The sequence below is a fragment of the Bos indicus x Bos taurus genome, chromosome 2, assembly GCF_003369695.1.
Source record: "Bos indicus x Bos taurus breed Angus x Brahman F1 hybrid chromosome 2, Bos_hybrid_MaternalHap_v2.0, whole genome shotgun sequence".
Classification (NCBI taxonomy): domain Eukaryota; kingdom Metazoa; phylum Chordata; class Mammalia; order Artiodactyla; family Bovidae; genus Bos; species Bos indicus x Bos taurus.
The window spans coordinates 5025152-5041655 of NC_040077.1; the positions used below are offsets into that span (position 1 = coordinate 5025152).

General features: G+C 43.7%; 1 protein-coding gene across 2 annotated transcripts in view; it reads left to right on the forward strand.

Moving 5' to 3' along the window:
• Positions 1-10367, forward strand: part of ERCC3 (ERCC excision repair 3, TFIIH core complex helicase subunit) — a 30436-nt gene extending 20069 nt beyond the window's left edge. For both annotated transcript variants that reach the window (XM_027554954.1, XM_027554963.1), the window contains exons 12-15: positions 220-337; positions 6158-6276; positions 8189-8341; positions 9880-10367. In XM_027554954.1, coding sequence (XP_027410755.1) covers positions 220-337; positions 6158-6276; positions 8189-8341; positions 9880-10011 — 522 coding nt within the window. In that variant the 3' untranslated portion in view covers positions 10012-10367. The remainder of the gene's footprint in view (positions 1-219; positions 338-6157; positions 6277-8188; positions 8342-9879) is intronic.
• The last annotated feature ends 6137 nt before the right edge of the window (positions 10368-16504 follow it).

A 16504-nucleotide genomic window follows, 5' to 3' on the forward strand; every position in this document is an offset into this window, starting at 1 on the left:
GGGTCCTGACAGCTTCCGTAAGACAGCTCTCCAGAAGCACACTCGGTCCTAGAGACCTGCTTGCATCTGAGGGACCCTGGTATAGACTGAGATGGTAGTGATTGTTGTTCATAAATTATGTACAGAGCCTTTTTAAATTTGAGACTAGTTGAATTTTTTTTTCCTTTTTGTCTCACATATAAAAACCTTCCCAAGCTCACAGCTGTCTCATTTCTGCAGGTGGGTGACACATCATTTGATTTGCCAGAAGCGAATGTTCTCATTCAGATTTCCTCTCATGGTGGCTCCCGGCGGCAGGAGGCCCAGAGGCTAGGGCGAGTGCTCCGAGCGAAAAAAGGTACCTGCCCCGGGGCTCTCTTTTCCACCACTTCTGTCCGGTGCCTGTGTGATCGTGAGGGCGGGCTTGTGCTCCTGGGTTAGGTGGACTCTACAAGGGGGCGGGGCGGAGGGGGTTCCAAAGCAAGGACCCAGGCTCCTTGGCATTATTATTTCCATCTGGATGTTTTCCATGGCAGCTGTCTGGAACTCATAGTCTGAGCTGAGTGCTTATGTTCATGGAAAAGGGACCTGGGAAGCAGTGCCGAACGGTGTGGTTGTAGAGGGAGAAAGCAGCGCTTTGGCCCCCAGTGGATGTATCGGAGCTGGAAGGTGCCCTCTGAACCTCGAGTTAAGAGTAAGGGGAGAGCTTGGCAGGAGCAGCCACGGTGGTTACCTCACTCCTAACCTGTGAAGAATGGTCCCCCGAGTGGCAGCTAATAGAAGCTTAGCAAATGAGGAAGCAAGAGGCATGGAGTTTCTGCTTGTTAATTGCAGTAAAGAGGCCTAGACCCCCATCATGGGCAGAGTAGAGACCAGTATTGCTGGCGTCCTCCAGCACCCTCCTAGGGCCATGTGGGTCCTACAGGAATGACCCAGGCCCTGTCCTCAAGGGAGTCACTCATCTCAGGAACAGCTTGGACTGTTAGGGTTTTTGAAAATGATAAGATTGATGAGCATTTGAGTATATTTAGGAAGCAGCTAACTGACTGTGATTACAACGGAGACAGGGCAAGCTGTAGGAATAGCAAACGTGGGCTTGGGCCCCAGACCAGCTGTGTGACCTTGGATAAGTGATTTGCCCCTCTCAGCAAAGCAAATCGGTTTCTCATCCAAAGCAGGACTGACGATCCTTATCGTTCAGGGCTATTAGGAGGAATGAGGCTACAGTACAGAATACAGTAGTTGTTGTTGTTTAGTTACTGAGCGGTGTCTGACTCTTTTGTAACCCCATGGACTGTAGCCCTCCAGGCTCCTCTGTCTGGGGGATTTCCCAGGCAAGAATACTGGAGTGGATTGCCATTTCCTTCTCCAGGGGATCTTCCTGACCCAAGGATCGAACCAATCTCCTATATTGCAGGTGGATTCTTTACTGCTGAGCCACCAGGGAGCCCCCCAGAATGTAGTAGACTCTTGGATAAATCTGACTAATATATGTGAAAATGACTCTTTATTTACTCGTTACTCTTCATCACACAGAAACAAATCTAATTTGAACAGCTCTTTGATTTTGTTTTTTAAAGTACTGTTTGACTCATTATACAAAGCTAGTATTGCCCTGATATCAAAACTAGAAAAGTTCACTACAGAAAAGAAAAGGACAGGCCAAATATCCTATGAATACAGATGTAAAAATCCTCAAAAAAAGACCAGCAAACCAAATTCAGCCCCACGTTAAAAGGATCATTCACCATGATCAAGTGGGATTTGTCCCTGGGATGCAAACATACACAAGACACACAAATCAATAAATGTGACACCTCACACTGATAGAATTAAGGGAGAAAATTCATATGATCGTTTCAGTAGATGGAGAAGAAGCGTTTGAAAAAATTCAACATCTGTGTGTAATAAAAACTCTTAACAAATTAGGTATAGGAGGAACGGGTGTGCATGCTCACTCTCTCAGTCATGTCCGACTACTGGGACCCCACCGGACTGTAGTCCACTAGGCTCCTCTGTTGGTGGAATTTTCCAGGCAAGAATACTGGAGTGGGTTGCCATTTCCTCCTCCAGGGGATCTTCCCGACCCAGGGATCAAACCCATGTCTCCTGTGTCAGCCGCATTGACAGGTGGATTCTTTACTACTGAGCCAGCTGGTAATCCCATAGGAGGAAAGTACCTCAGCATAATAGAGGCTGCGTAGGATAGGCCCACGGCTGACATCATACTTAACAGTGAAAAGTTTGAAAGGTTTTCCTCTAAGATCAGAAGCAAGACAAGGACACCCACTGTCATCTGTTCATTATACTGGAAGTCCTAACCAAAGCAATTAGGTGTGAAAAAGGCATCAGAATTGAAACAGAAGAAGTAAAATTTTCTCTATTTGCATGTGACATGATTTTACAGGTAGAAAACCCTAAAAACTTTACCAAAAAACTGTTAGATATATTCAGCAAATTCAGTAAAGTTACTGGATACAAAGTTAACATTAAAAAATCAGTAGCATTTCTATACACTTATGACAAATTGTCTTAAAAAAAAAAGTAAAACTATTCCATTTACAAGAGCATCAAAAACAATAAAATATTTAGAAGTAAATTTAACCAAGGAGGTGAAAGAGCTACAAGACACTGATGAAAGAAATGGAAGAAAATACAAATAAATAGAAAGTATCCTTTGTTCATGGATTAGAAGAATTAATGTTGTTAAATCTGTATTACCCAAAGCTATCTTTAGATTGAGTGCAATCCCTATTAAGTCTTTACTGGCATTTTTAAAGAAGTAAAAATAGTATTCCTAAAATTTATATGGTACCACAGAAGACCCTAAATAGCCAAAGTAGTTCTGAGAAAGAACAAAACAAGAGGCATCACACTTCTGATTTTAAGTTATTTAATAAAGCTTTGGCTATCCAAACAGTATGTTACTGGTATAAAAACAGATTATAGACCAGTGGAACAGAATCCAAAGCCCAGAAATAAACCCATGCAAGAGAGCTGAGAATACCCAGTGGAGTAGAAGACAGTCTCTTTAATAAATGGTGCTGGGAAAATTGGATATCCACATATAAAGAATGCAGCTCCACCCCTATCTTTCACCACTAGCAAAAGCCCGCTCAAGATGAATTAAAGACTTAAGTACAAGACTGGAAACCATGAAACTCCTAAAGGAAAACAGGAAAAAAATGCTCCCTTGACATGGATCTTGGCACTGTTTTTTTTGACTGCCAAGTCAATAGTTGACTACATGAAACTAAAAAGCATCTTCACAGCAAAAGAAATAGGCAGCAAAATGAAAAGGCAGGGACTTCCCTGGTGGTCCCAGTGGTTAAGACTCTGCCTTCCAATCAGGGGCCGTGAATTTGATCCCTGCCCAGTGCTCTTGCCTGGAGAATCCCGTGGACAGAGGAGCCTGGCAGGCTACAGTCCATGGGTCGCAGGACACGACTTAGGGACTAAACTACTACTACAGGGGACTGAGGTCCTATGTGCTGTAGGCAACTAAGCCCACGGGCCACGATGGGAAGGTCCCGCATGCCACAGGGGGCTAAGGTCCTATGTGCTGTAGGCAACTAAGCCCACGGGCCACGATGGGAAGGTCCCGCGTGCCACAGGGGACTGAGGTCCTATGTGCTGTAGGCAACACAGGCCACGATGGGAAGGTCCCGTGTGCCACAGGGGACTGAGGTCCTATGTGCTGTAGGCAACTAAGCCCACGGGCCACGATGGGAAGGTCCCGCGTGCCACAGTGACGGCCCTGCACATCTCAACTAAGACCCGATGCAGCTGAATAAATAAATATTTTTTAAAAAATAATGAAAATGCAATATGTGGAATGGGAGAAAATACGTGCAACTCATTTATCTAATAAGGAGTTAATATACATATAAAGACTTCATACAACCCAACAGCAAAAAAAAAAAAAATAATTCAATTAAAAGCTGGGCAAAAGACCTGAAGAGACAGTTTTCCCAAGAAGATACACAAATAGCCAACAGGTACATGAAAAGGTGCTTATCATCACTAATTATTAGGGAAATGCAAATCAACACCATGAGATTGCTTCACACCTGTTAGAATGTTATCAAAAAGTCAGTAGTTAAGATTTGTTAATTGTCAAGGATGTAGAGGAATGGGAACCATTGTGTGCTGTTGGGAATGTAAATTGGTACAGCCGTTGTGGAAAACAGTATGAATGTCCCTTAAACAATTAAAAATAGAATTGGCGTATAATCCAGCAATTACACTTCTGGATGTATATCTGATAGAAATGAAGTCACTATGCCAAAGAGATATTTGTGCCACCATGTTAATGTCAGCATTATTTTCAATACCCAAGACATGGTGTAAATGTTCATCAGCAGATGAATGGATGAAGAAAATGTGTGCGTGCACGTGTGTGTCCATATATTGAGTTGAACAAAAAGTTCGTCCAGATTTTTCCATAAGATGTTACAGAAAAACTAGAACGAACTTTTGGGCCAACCCAATATAATAATCAGCCATAAAAAAGAAGGAAATCCTGCCATCTGTGACAACATGGATGGGCCTTGACAATGTTATGCTAGTTGGAATAAGTCAGACAGACAAATACTGTATGATCTCCCTTATATAAGGGATCTACAAAAAAACAAACTTAGAGGAAAAGATATCAGATTCGTGATCACCAGAGAATGGGGATTTGGGAGTGGGGGATTTGAAAGAATGTATTCAAAAGGTACACACTTTCAGCTAAATACGTACTGGAGATACAAAGTGCAACATGACGGCTATAGTCTCCACTGCTGTATGTTATACTTGAAGTTGTTCAAGAGTACATTCTCAAAGTTCTCATCACAAGGGAAAAGCCATTTTTTCCCTTTTTTTGTATGTGTGTTACTGTGAAATGACGGATGTGAACTAAAGTTACTGAGGTAGTCATTTTGCCATATATGTAAGTCATATCATTACGTGTCTATAGCACTATGTCAATTTTATCTCAATAAGACAAAAGAAAATATTTGTTAAAAGATAATTAGCCCTTTTCTTTGCATCTCTGCGCTCTTGGAAGACAAACAATTGAATTCAGAGGCAGTACACAAATAATTAACTTACACTGAACTGTGAAGCAAAAACATTCAGATTTTCCTGCAGGACCAGATTTTTAGGTTACCTTGTTTCTGTGATAATTCTGTTGTGTCTTTTCTCTGAGCTTTTTATTCTTTTAGTAGTTTTAGCATAATATTTTCAGAAGGGTTATCCATATTGCAGCACCTGTTAGTACCTCATTCTTATTTATTGATGAGTAATATTCCACTGTATGAACTTTTAAAATCCATTTATGGACATTTGGATTATTTCTACTTTTTGGCACATAGAATAGTGCTGTTATGAAATTCATATGCAAATTTTGTCTGGACATAAGTTTTAATTCTCCTGGGTGTATCTTGGCGTGTAATTGTTGGTCATGTAGTAACTGTATGTTTAACAGTTTAATAAACTGCCAGGCTCTTTCCCAAGTGGCTGCACCATTTCACGTTCTCAGCAGCAGGGTGTGAGGATTTCAGCTTCTCCACAGCCTTGACGACAGCTGTAATCACCCTTTTTATCCTCACTATTCTGTGGTGTTCGGCAGTATTTTGTCATGGTTTTGACTTGCATGTCCCTGATGACTAGTGCCAGTGAGCTTTCTCCATGTGCCCACGGACGCATGAATCTTCTTTGTATATCTTCTTTGGGGAAATGTCTATTCAGATCTTTTTTCCTGAATATAACTGGTTTGTCTTTTCATTATTGAGTTGTAATAGTTTTTTTATGCCTTAGGGGCAAATCCCTTATCAGATGTATGCTTTGTAAATGTTTTTCCCAATTCTGTGAGCTGTATTTTCACTTTTTTTATGGTGTCCTTTGAAGCACCAAAGTTTTTAATTTTGTTGAAGTCATTGTGCAAAGTCAGGGCAGTGACCCCTGTGACTGCAATGCTCTCCCACTGCAGGACTTAACTTTTTTTTTTTTTTTTTGCCACTTTATTTTTTTTATTAACTTTATTTTTTAATTGAAGGATAATTGCTTTACAGAATTTTGTTGTTTTCCGTCAAACATCAACAAGAATCAGCCATAGCTACCCTTTTGAGCCGTGGACCCTTAGTTCCTGGAGTTCTGATGGCTCATGTCATCCTTTTTCATGCCCTCCCCCCAGGGATGGTTGCAGAGGAGTACAATGCCTTCTTTTACTCGCTGGTATCCCAGGACACACAGGAAATGGCTTACTCAACCAAGCGACAGAGGTTCTTGGTAGATCAAGGTTACAGCTTTAAGGTATGTATCCATTTTGGTCTCTGGTCAGAGTCGGACCGAGGCTTTTTTCTACCCAGCCCTCCATGAGAAGTGGGGGCCACTGTCAGCACAGCGTGGGACAGGTCTCCGGCAGGCACAGAAGTTAGGGGACTGGGGGCCCCGCCTCAGACTTCTGTTCTCCTTGCATGAACTGTGGGGAGCTTTGAAGGAAAAAGCTTGTGTAGGCTCCTCTCCTGCCTCCAACCTCTCAGAGAACAGGGCCTCTGAAGCAAGCAACATGTGGAGTCTCAGCTTGTTAACTTTTTATAGTCATCTTGCAAAAAAAAAAAAAAGATCCCATTTGACGTTGGTGGGAAAATGTGCTAAGCTAGCAGGGCTTGAGAAGCCAGGGAGCTGTGGCCACCACTGCTGAGTGTGAGCCCTTTGGGTTTCCTTTCTCAGGGGTCCCCGCCAGTAGCTGGGAGAGCTCTGTCCTTAGCCATCGGTGAGCCTCGGCTTCCGTGAGCCTCAAACATCAGGAGCCATCCACGAACTATAAATCTGGTGTTCTAATAACTTGGGAAACTCTGAAGCTTTGGCTGACTTTCATTGGTGAAAGCATTTGCTTGCTTTCCTCTTGACACAGATAGTAAATTTATGCCAGGATTTAGTATCCCAAAGGGTTTTTTTTGTTTTTGTTTTTGTTTTTTTTTGTGGAGGGTACTGCAAGCAGGGGACTGAAAGGGCGTTTTAGAACATACAGGTTCCCAGGTTCCTGATTTGTGGAAGCCTGTAGGCTGCCTCTCCAGCTACTTTAAATTGTATCTTTCTCAAATTGGTTTAGAGTAGAACTAATCAGGGAACTAACAGAGTTCCCTTTATCACCTTAGACAAGAGGACAGGGTTGTCCGACCCTCCTCTTTCAGTCAGAGGCAGTGACACTTTTCAGACTTCTCATGCTGAATTCTAGTTCAGGACACTTGGCACAGTTTTTCGAAGGATTTTCACTGCAACCTTTTTATCCGTCTGTATAACATTTGTGGTGAGAACAGCACTCGTACCTTCTGATTCCCAGGGGAGTCATAAGGGTAAGAGAAGCACTGAATCAGGAAGGGCTCTGGGTTCTTGACAGGTGAGCTTGACAAAGTGCTGAGCACGTGGTGGTCTGTGTTGGCTGGAGCTGCCTTTGCGAGCCTCACCTTCAAGTCTGCCCGCCGAGAGCAGCCAGGCTAGGGTTCCCAGAATCATGACCCTGGGGAGGAGGCCAGGGCAGAAGTGTCCCACATCTGTCCTCCAGATCTGTGGCCACCTGAAGGGCTTAGCCAGGTCCTTTCTTCTAGGAATTTTCTTTTAAAATTACGTGAAAATTAGAGAAGGGGGAGCAGAAAAGAAGTTCCCTTCACGTAATCAATCCTCACTTTCTGCAGGGATAAGTAGGCCTTGTAGTGAGTTATCCCCAAGGAAGTGAAAACCAGATCTCCACCCTGCTGCTATCTTTCTCTTTTAGAAAAAATATCCAATCATTTGTACATGCCCCTTCTGCTGGAAGCCCTGGTGCCAGGCCTGGAGGTTGGATACCTTCTTAAAGGGCAACAGTCTGTGCCCTTCAGTTCTTGCTCCCTCCCTTTACCTGGTGCAAGATGGGAAAGCTACTAGAATGGTTCCTTGGAGGTTGCCAAGATCCCTGGAGATCTTCTGTAAGTGGTTATTTAGGTGCCATGTGTTGGGAGCAGATTTCCCTAGAATTTGCTGAACCTTTCCTGCCTTGCAGTCCTTGGCTGAGCTCCTTATTGAGGTGGCTCCCGAGGCTGGGCTCTGCACTGCCAGAGAGGAGCTCTCTGTTATTAGGCAGCTTCTCTGCTGGGCCTGAGTGAGGAGGCGACCAGACCAGATGAGCCCAGGAGAAGGTGGGATCGGGCCAAGGGGGAGAAAACAAGAGGGTTCCGCTCTACAGGTGATCACCAAGCTTGCTGGCATGGAAGAGGAAGACTTGGCATTTTCAACGAAAGAGGAGCAACAGCAGCTCCTACAGAAGGTCCTGGCGGCCACTGACCTGGATGCTGAGGAGGAGGTGGTGGCAGGTGAATTTGGCTCCAAATCCAGCCAGGTGAGTGAGTAGGTGAGGCTCCAGATGTCCGTTCTCCTGAAGGACAGAGTCTTAGACACCCATACAGCTTCACAGTTCTGTGTGTGTATGTGCCTCTGTGGTTTTTTAAAAACTTGGAATACATGGGAAATTGTAGCGAAGGAAATAATAGAAATTATCCCTGTTAGCCTTTCTGTGTGTCTGTCTTATTTTACGTGTCTGAGCCCATGGTAGGTGTAGTTGTCTCCTGCGGCGCTCACGTAATAGGCGTAAGTGTTTGTTAGTATTTGGATGTTGGAGCCCAGGCTCCCGCTAGGGTGGTGGTGGCAAGGAGTGTGACGGACCTGGGGCTACCCCTCTTGGCCTTGGGTGAGTCACCTCACCCCAGCTTCCTCCTCAGTGATAACACAGCCTTCCGGCCTGTAAGACAGGACTGAGAAAGAACTGTGTTGTAGTTTCAATACATGTTTTGAAAAATTTAGAGTTCTCTGCAAGTGTTCAACTTTTCAGTAATTCTGCACATACTTACCGAATGCCTGTTGTTGTGCCGGGCAAATATAGTATGGTATAACTAATGAGAGTATCATGGTGAGGAATTCGTATCTGGCCCTTCCAAGGAGAGAAGTACTGTTTGATCAGGTGCTTTTGAAACTAAGTTGGCGGTAGAGCTGCAAGGTGAGTGATAGTAGAACAAGGGAAGAAGGAAGCTGTCACCGGGAGAGGTGCTGTGTGCCCTGAGACCTTCCTGTCCCAGCGCCGGCGGCTGGGGGCTGGATCTTCTCCAGGCACTCTCCATGGGTGCCCAGGGAAGCTTCCGGTTTTTGTCCGAAGGTGGTGTCAAGTCAATTCCGCTTCACAGTGGGTCACCTAAGGTCAGGCTGCAGAAGGTGTGGCTTCAGTGCCCGTCTGCATCCTTTGCTTGTAATCTGGTGTGAGTTGTGTGCCAAGCACTGGGCCAGACCCTTCTTGACCTATGTGATTTCCGTTCACACCACATATGTCAAGCAGATGTGGTTATCCCCATTTTACACGTGAGTTCATTGAGTTACAGACATTCAGAATTTGCCCAAGGCCATTCAGTGAGACATAGAACCAAGCCTGGGGCTTTCTGAGTTTCTACTTGATTCAAGCCTTATGGTAGGGTCTCAGGAGATTTGAAGGACTCCTGCCCTCACTGTTAAGATTCTGTTTAGAAATTGCCATGAAGAGAGGCAGTGTGGTATTACGGTTAGGTACAGGGAATCTAAGCCTGGGTTCACGTCCCATCTCTTAAAGAGTTGTGTGCTCTTGGACGAGTTACTTCATTTCTCCATGTTTGTTTCCTCTTCTGTAAAATGGGCATTAGAATGATCGTGAGGATTCAGTAAGTTACGACATGTAATAAATAAGTATAAGCTGCTTAGAATAATACTTGAGACATACTATGCAGTCAGTAAATGTTATTTTAAAAATTATAAAATCTATGAAACTCATAAATTTATAAAACTTACTATGATTATAAATGTAGAAGGGAGGGTGTTTCACCTTGGAAACTAACGGCGGGTTGGGTCCCCCTGCAGGTGTCCCGGCGCTTTGGCACGATGAGCTCCATGTCCGGGGCCGACGACACGGTGTACATGGAGTACCACTCATCGCGGAGTAAGACTTCCACTAAGCACGTGCACCCACTTTTCAAGCGCTTCAGGAAATGACGCCCACAGGGGCATGTGGCTGAAGGCTGGATGGCCAGCACCAACGCTGGAAAAGGACTTTAAATGTAGCATTTTCTTTCTACATCTATGTTCTTTCCAATAGCATTGGCCAAACCAATCTAGATTCAAGTATCTGTTAACCATGTTGAAGAAAATGCATCAAGAGCTTGATTCTATCTTCCTGGGTCATCCAGGGTTTAAAAGTGGGAGTGGGGAGACTATATTTTTGGGAGTTTTTTTTTCAGACCACTTTTCAGAATTTTGGGGGAGTGTTCATTCTTGTATATAAAAATTTTGTAATATTTAGGTGTATTTATCTTAATGTTCTCCTGAATAAACAGAAATGGGACATTTAACCACTGTTCATTATAGATGTTCTTATGAGCCTTGCCATCAGTTATGTCTAGATGACAAACCTCCAGCAGGGCCTCAGTTGGTGGCAGGCCCAGAGGAGTAAGATGGGAAGTAAGTTCCCGTCTGCAGGGAGCACCGGAGAGACGAGAAGACTTGCCAGTTAGTGTGCTGTGTGGCCGGGGAGGCCCTGTGAGCCTGGCGACGGTGGTCCAGAGCGAGCGAGGACTTTGAGCAGCTTGCAGTGCTGCCTGGCCCCTGGTCAGCTCACGTGTGTTCCCCGGGAGGTACCCACAGCTGGAGGCCCTCTAGGTCACCTGAGGGCCATCACCCCCTTTGGGATCCACAGTGCACACAGGTCCTGGTGGTTGATCTTCTCTGAGAGAATGATCTCTTATTTCTCCCTCAAGATACATTGTTGGTGTTGCTGGAAGGCTGGATTCCTCTTCTAACAGCATTCCTAGAACTAGAACATTCCTCTTCTAGTACCCTTGGATCTTTTTTTAATTAATTAATTTTAATTGAAGGATAATTAGATAATTACTTTAAAATATTGTGATGGTTTTTGCCATACATCAACATGACCCTTAGGTCTTTAATGGCTGGTTCCTTTATTCTGAAAAATGTCTCTGGGCTTTTTTCCTTATTCCTAGTATGAAAGAAAAGGTGTTCTTTCATACCATAGAAGACAGACAGGCATGCGCAAGGTCCCGAAGAGTGTGTTCCAGCGTCTTGAGGAGGCTCATTCTGTGTGACTAAGGCTTCTCAAGAGTCCTGCCTGCCCCTTGCCGCTGGGCAGCAGCGTTTCCATCTGTCAGTGCCCTCCTGGGCAGAAGACCACATTAATTTTGTCGAGAGTGCTTTTAAGCAAAAGCCACTTTCCCTGAATTCCTCTTCTCTGAGCTGACCTTTTGGGACAAACACACTGTTACAGTCTGGCCGGCAGTTGGTGCTGACCCACAGGGCCAGCTGCTTTGTCCGTTCAAACCCTGGAGATGGCCCCGGGCAGCCAGACCTTCAGGCCCTGTGAGCCAGACCTCTGCTCAAGCACGGCTGTGCAGAGGCCGCAGACCAGCCCGTCACTCACCGCAGCAGGTGGCTCCCAGCTGTCTCAGGCTGGACTTTAACCAGCATTGTTTCCAGATTCTCGTATCCTGTCCCACCTGTATGCTTGAGATGCTCAAGCAACAGCGAACACTTGCATTTTCGTTTCTGTCCTTGTTGCTTACTGTTTTCGTGTTCTTTAACGTATCCATGGGTGATGTCAAGTTGTACCCAAGCTCTGTGATCCTGGAAGACAGAGACAGCATGTTAAAGAAACACCCAGTCTTTTGTGTTCTGGAAAACAGCTTGCTACAAAGAACCACTTTTCCCCTTAAGTCTTGAGTCTTAAGACTCAAGGGTACTCTTCTCGTTTACCAGTGACAAGGCCAAACACAGGCCTCCCATTCTCTGCCTCATGTGACTAGCTGAATTACTTGTTCCCACTGATCAGTTGGAACAAAATGCTTCTTAACCAAATGTCGGTTAAGATTCCATCCTTCCCACAGGCCCCTAAATTTTGGCCAAGCCTCAGCCTACGGCCCCTCCTGAGAACAGGCTGGACTCGGGAAAACAGTGTCCGATCTGCCACCTTACCACCCCACTGCTGTTCACCCTCTTCCTCTCCTCCTTTTTGGCGGCACTGGGTCTCTGTTGCTGAGCACAGGCTTTTCTCAAGTTAACGGTGCCTGGGGGCTTCTCTAGTAGGTGCGCATAGGCTCATTCACCCTGAGGCATGTGAGAGCTTAGTTCCCCTGTGTCGGGAGGCAGATGCCTAACGGATGGACTGCCAGGGAAGTCCCCACTCTCCTTGTTTCCTCCTTCCTGTAAAAGAAAACTTTTGTGTAACTCTTGAGATGCTTGCCGATCTTATGGTCAGTGTGTTCTCCCTGTTGAAACAGTTGTTTTCCTCTCTGCTGTCATCTTTTCGAGTAAAAATCTGCCCTTGCCAAGTCTGGATCAGTTCGCACCGTGTAGCAAATTCCTGTTGATCCTCTGAACGTGAGTTAAGGTGGTGTCCCCAGGAAGCCTGACTCCCGCTCCCACCCCTGTCTCCCTGCCACTGTGTCCTCTGTGCTCTCTTCTTCCTTTTTCCTTTTTGGTTCTTACATTGGTACCCTATCTGTACCCCGAAATCTGATATACAGTTAGGCAGTGATGAATTGGACTCTTTTCAAAGTTTATGGACTTAAACAATAGAACAGTAACTCTACCTGCTTATACCTTGAGGGAAGTTGTAAATGAGCAATTCACGGGCCACCATTTACCCTGTTATCCCTTCCTGCTGCCTTTTCCCTGAACAAGCCCTTACACCCCACCACAGGTGGGATTTACAGGGCAACGTACCGAATCGGAGAGCTGCACGAAGAAGTACCGAATATGCTTGGCGGCCCCTGGGTCTTCCACTGAGCACCAGGAAGCACATGCACATGAAGAAGCTACTCGAGGCTGGGGAAGGAGACGCCCGGAAGGACCAGGGGAGCACATCCACGGTCTGCACTGTTCTGTTCCCACCAACCTGGATGACGTTCCTCATCTCACAGGGCATCAGGCAGAGTATTCAACAAGGTTTTGCTTCAATATTGTGAAAGTTAGACCTAAACTCATGCTGCATGCATTCTAATAAAGTTTTGAAAACACAACCCAAAAGAATCCAACTATTTCCAAGTAACTTACCACATTCCAGAACAAAGCTACCTATTATAGTATGAAAATATCTAGCAACCAATAAGGTAAAACTTTGGCTCAGACAGTAGAATCTGCCTGCAATGTAGGAGACCTGGGTTTGATACTTGGATTGGGAAGATCCCCTGGAGAAGGAAATGGCAACCTACTCCAGTATTCTTGCCCAGGAAATCCCATGGATGGAGGAGCCCGGCAGGCTGCAGTCCATGGGATCACAAAGAGTTGGACATGACTGAGCAACTGAAAAATATATACAGTATCTGACATCCAATCAGAAATTACCAGGCAAACAAAGAGCCAGGCAAAAAATACAACTCATAATGAAAAGTCTTTATTCTCTGACATTTGATGAAATACGACAAAAGTCCATATTCTCTGACATTTCTCATTTGCTTGCTCTGACACGGTAAGTTGCCCAGTGGAGAGGCCCACATGGCAAAGAGTGGAGGGAGCCTCAGTTCAATGGCCCTCAGTGGACTGGGTCCTGCCAACACTCACAGAAGAGAGGTTGTAAACAGACCCTCCTTTGCTGAACCTGAGATGATCACAGCTCTAACCTACCCCGTGGTTATATCCTGGGAGGACCCTAACCCAGAGGACCCTGCTAAGTACCTGCATTTCTGATACACAAAGCCTCAAAATTACAATTTTCTTACTATATATCTCTCTCTTTTTTTCTTTTTTAAAGAGAATTGACTGCTAAGCTCTGGAGATGGATAGTGGTCATGGTCGCCCACGGTTACAAAGCAGTGAATAAATAATACAGATTTTGGTACCAAGAGTAGGAGGCTATTGTAATAAATACTCAAAAATGTGGGAGTGGCTTTGAAACTAAGAAGTGGGCAGCAGCTGGAAGGATTTTGAGGACCGTGTTAGAGAATGCCCAAATTGCCGTCAACAGATTATCAGTGGACATCCAGACTTTGAAAACACTGCCAGCGAGTGCTTAAAAAGAAGCAAAGAGGCTGCTATGGGGAACTGGAGGAAGGAGGATCTCTGTTACACAGTGGCCAGAAACTTAGCGGCTCTGCCATCTGCAGTTGTGTAGAAAGCAGCATGTGTCTAATGAACTTTGTGCAAGATTTGCAAGTAAAGTTGCAAGAAGCCACTTGTTTCCCTCTTGCTTAGTAAAACACAAAAGGAGAGAATAAAAATGAGTGCAGAAGTATTCTAAACAGGAGCCAGAGAGTATGCTTTTTTTGTGCAGGGAAACAGATAAAGATGGCAGACGAAAAAAAAAAAAAAGATGGCAGACGATGTTCTGTGGCAACAGTGGAATTAAATTTAAAATCAGTAAAAGAAACCTGTCAGAAACTCCCAGTTGTTTGATGAGATTTCTGGAGAGGGAGAGGGTGGGATGATTTGGGAGAATGGCATTGAAACGTGTATAATATCATATATGAAATGAGTTGCCAGTCCAGGTTCGATGCACGATACTGGATGCTTGGGCCTGGTGCACTGGGACGACCCAGAGGGATGGTACAGGGAGGGAGGAGGGTTCAGGATCAGGAACACGTATATACCTGTCACGGATTAATGTTGATATATGGCAAAACCAATACAATATTGTAAAGTTAAAAAATAAAAAAAAAACAAACATGCAATTGGGACTTCCCTGGCAGTCCAGTAGATAAGACTCCACATTTCCAAGTGCAGAGGGCATGGGTTTGATTCCTGGTCAGCGAACTAAGATCCCACATGCCACATGGTGTGGCCAAAACCAAAAAAAAACCATGTGATCAAAAAGACTATGGAAATATATCTTTAAGTATTGAAGGAAAAGATAAACAACTTAGAATTCTGTACCCAGCGGAAAGATCTTTCAAAAATAACAGTGAAATTCTTCACGTGTAGGAGTGCTGAAAAAGTTCATTAGTAGCACACCTGTACTGGAAGTCATGTTAAAGGAAGTCCTTTGAAGAAAGGAATATAATACTAGTTATAGATTTGTATCTACACAAAGGATTGAAGACCACTACAAACTACATTGATAAATATAAAAGATTTTCTATTGTACACATCAATTTTTAAAAAAGGAGAACTGGTCGCTAACTTCCGGAGCTGGACAGTGGTCACAGTTGCGCAACAGGGTGAGTGTACTTGATGCCACTAAATTGTGCACTTTAAAGTTAAAACGGTACATTTTATGTTTCTATATTCTACCACAACAAAAAAGATGACTTTAAAGAAAATGTATTGTGGGGTGTATAGCACGTAAAAGTGGAAAGTATAACAACAGTAGCACAAAAGCCAAGAGTAGAAATGGGTGTTTCTACTGTGGTGCTGTTGCGAGTTTCTTGTGTTATATATGAAGTGGTGTATCACTTGAAAATAGCCTGTGATGTGATGTGACCACTGAAATAACAAAGAATGGCTAAAAAAACAATATAGGACATGCAGTCATGAAAAATACTCAATTCTAAAAAAAAGTCAGAAAAAGAGGAAGAAAGAAGCAGGAGCAGATGGGATTAAGAATAAATAGGAAAAGATCTAAACACCCTCAATTAAGAGTCAAAGATTATCAGATTTTTAAAAGAAGAACAAAATTATGCTGCCTGCAAGATTTAATATTAGGATGCAAGTGGGTTTAAAGAATGGAAAAATATATACTATGCTAACATGAAGCAAAAGAAACCTGGAGGAGTTATATTGATATTGGGCAAAGTAGATTGCAGAGCAAAAAATACTACCTGGGTCATTTTATAAAGAGGTCAATTAAGTGGAACTAATAATCCTAAATATTTATGTCATTAACAATAGCTTAAAAAGACAAGAATCAAAAAACCGATACCTCTGCAAAAAGAGAAGAATTCACATTTCAGAGATTTTCGTATCTTTTTCTTAATAATTGATATACTAAATAGACCAAAAATCAGTAATGATTTGGAAGACTTCAGCACTATCAACCAAGTTCACCTGATTGGCATTTATGGAATACCACCGAGTAACTGCAGAATATACATTCAAGTTAGTATAGATCATTTACTAAGATTCAATTCTGGGCTGTAAATAAGTCCCAATAAATTTAAAAGGATTCTAGTCATACAAGCCATATTCTATGACCAGAGTGGAAGTAAATTAAAAATCAAGAAAAGAAAGATCTGTGGGAAACCCCCAAATATATGAAAACTAATATCATTCTAAAATAAAAATGATCAAAGGGAAATTAGTATTTCAAACTGAGTGAAAATGAAAACTCTGTTTTTAGTTTTCTGTATATTATGTTCTGACACCTTAAAAACTGTTCTGGGTGGGGAGAGACAGCCCTTGCTGAGGCTAACCCGTTCCTTTTTTCTTTGTTTAATGATAGTTGATTTACAATGCTGTGTTAGTTTCTGGTATACAGCAAAGTGATTCAGTTATGCGTGTGTGAGTGTGTGTGTGTGTGTGTGTGTGCATGTGGGTGAAACAGCAA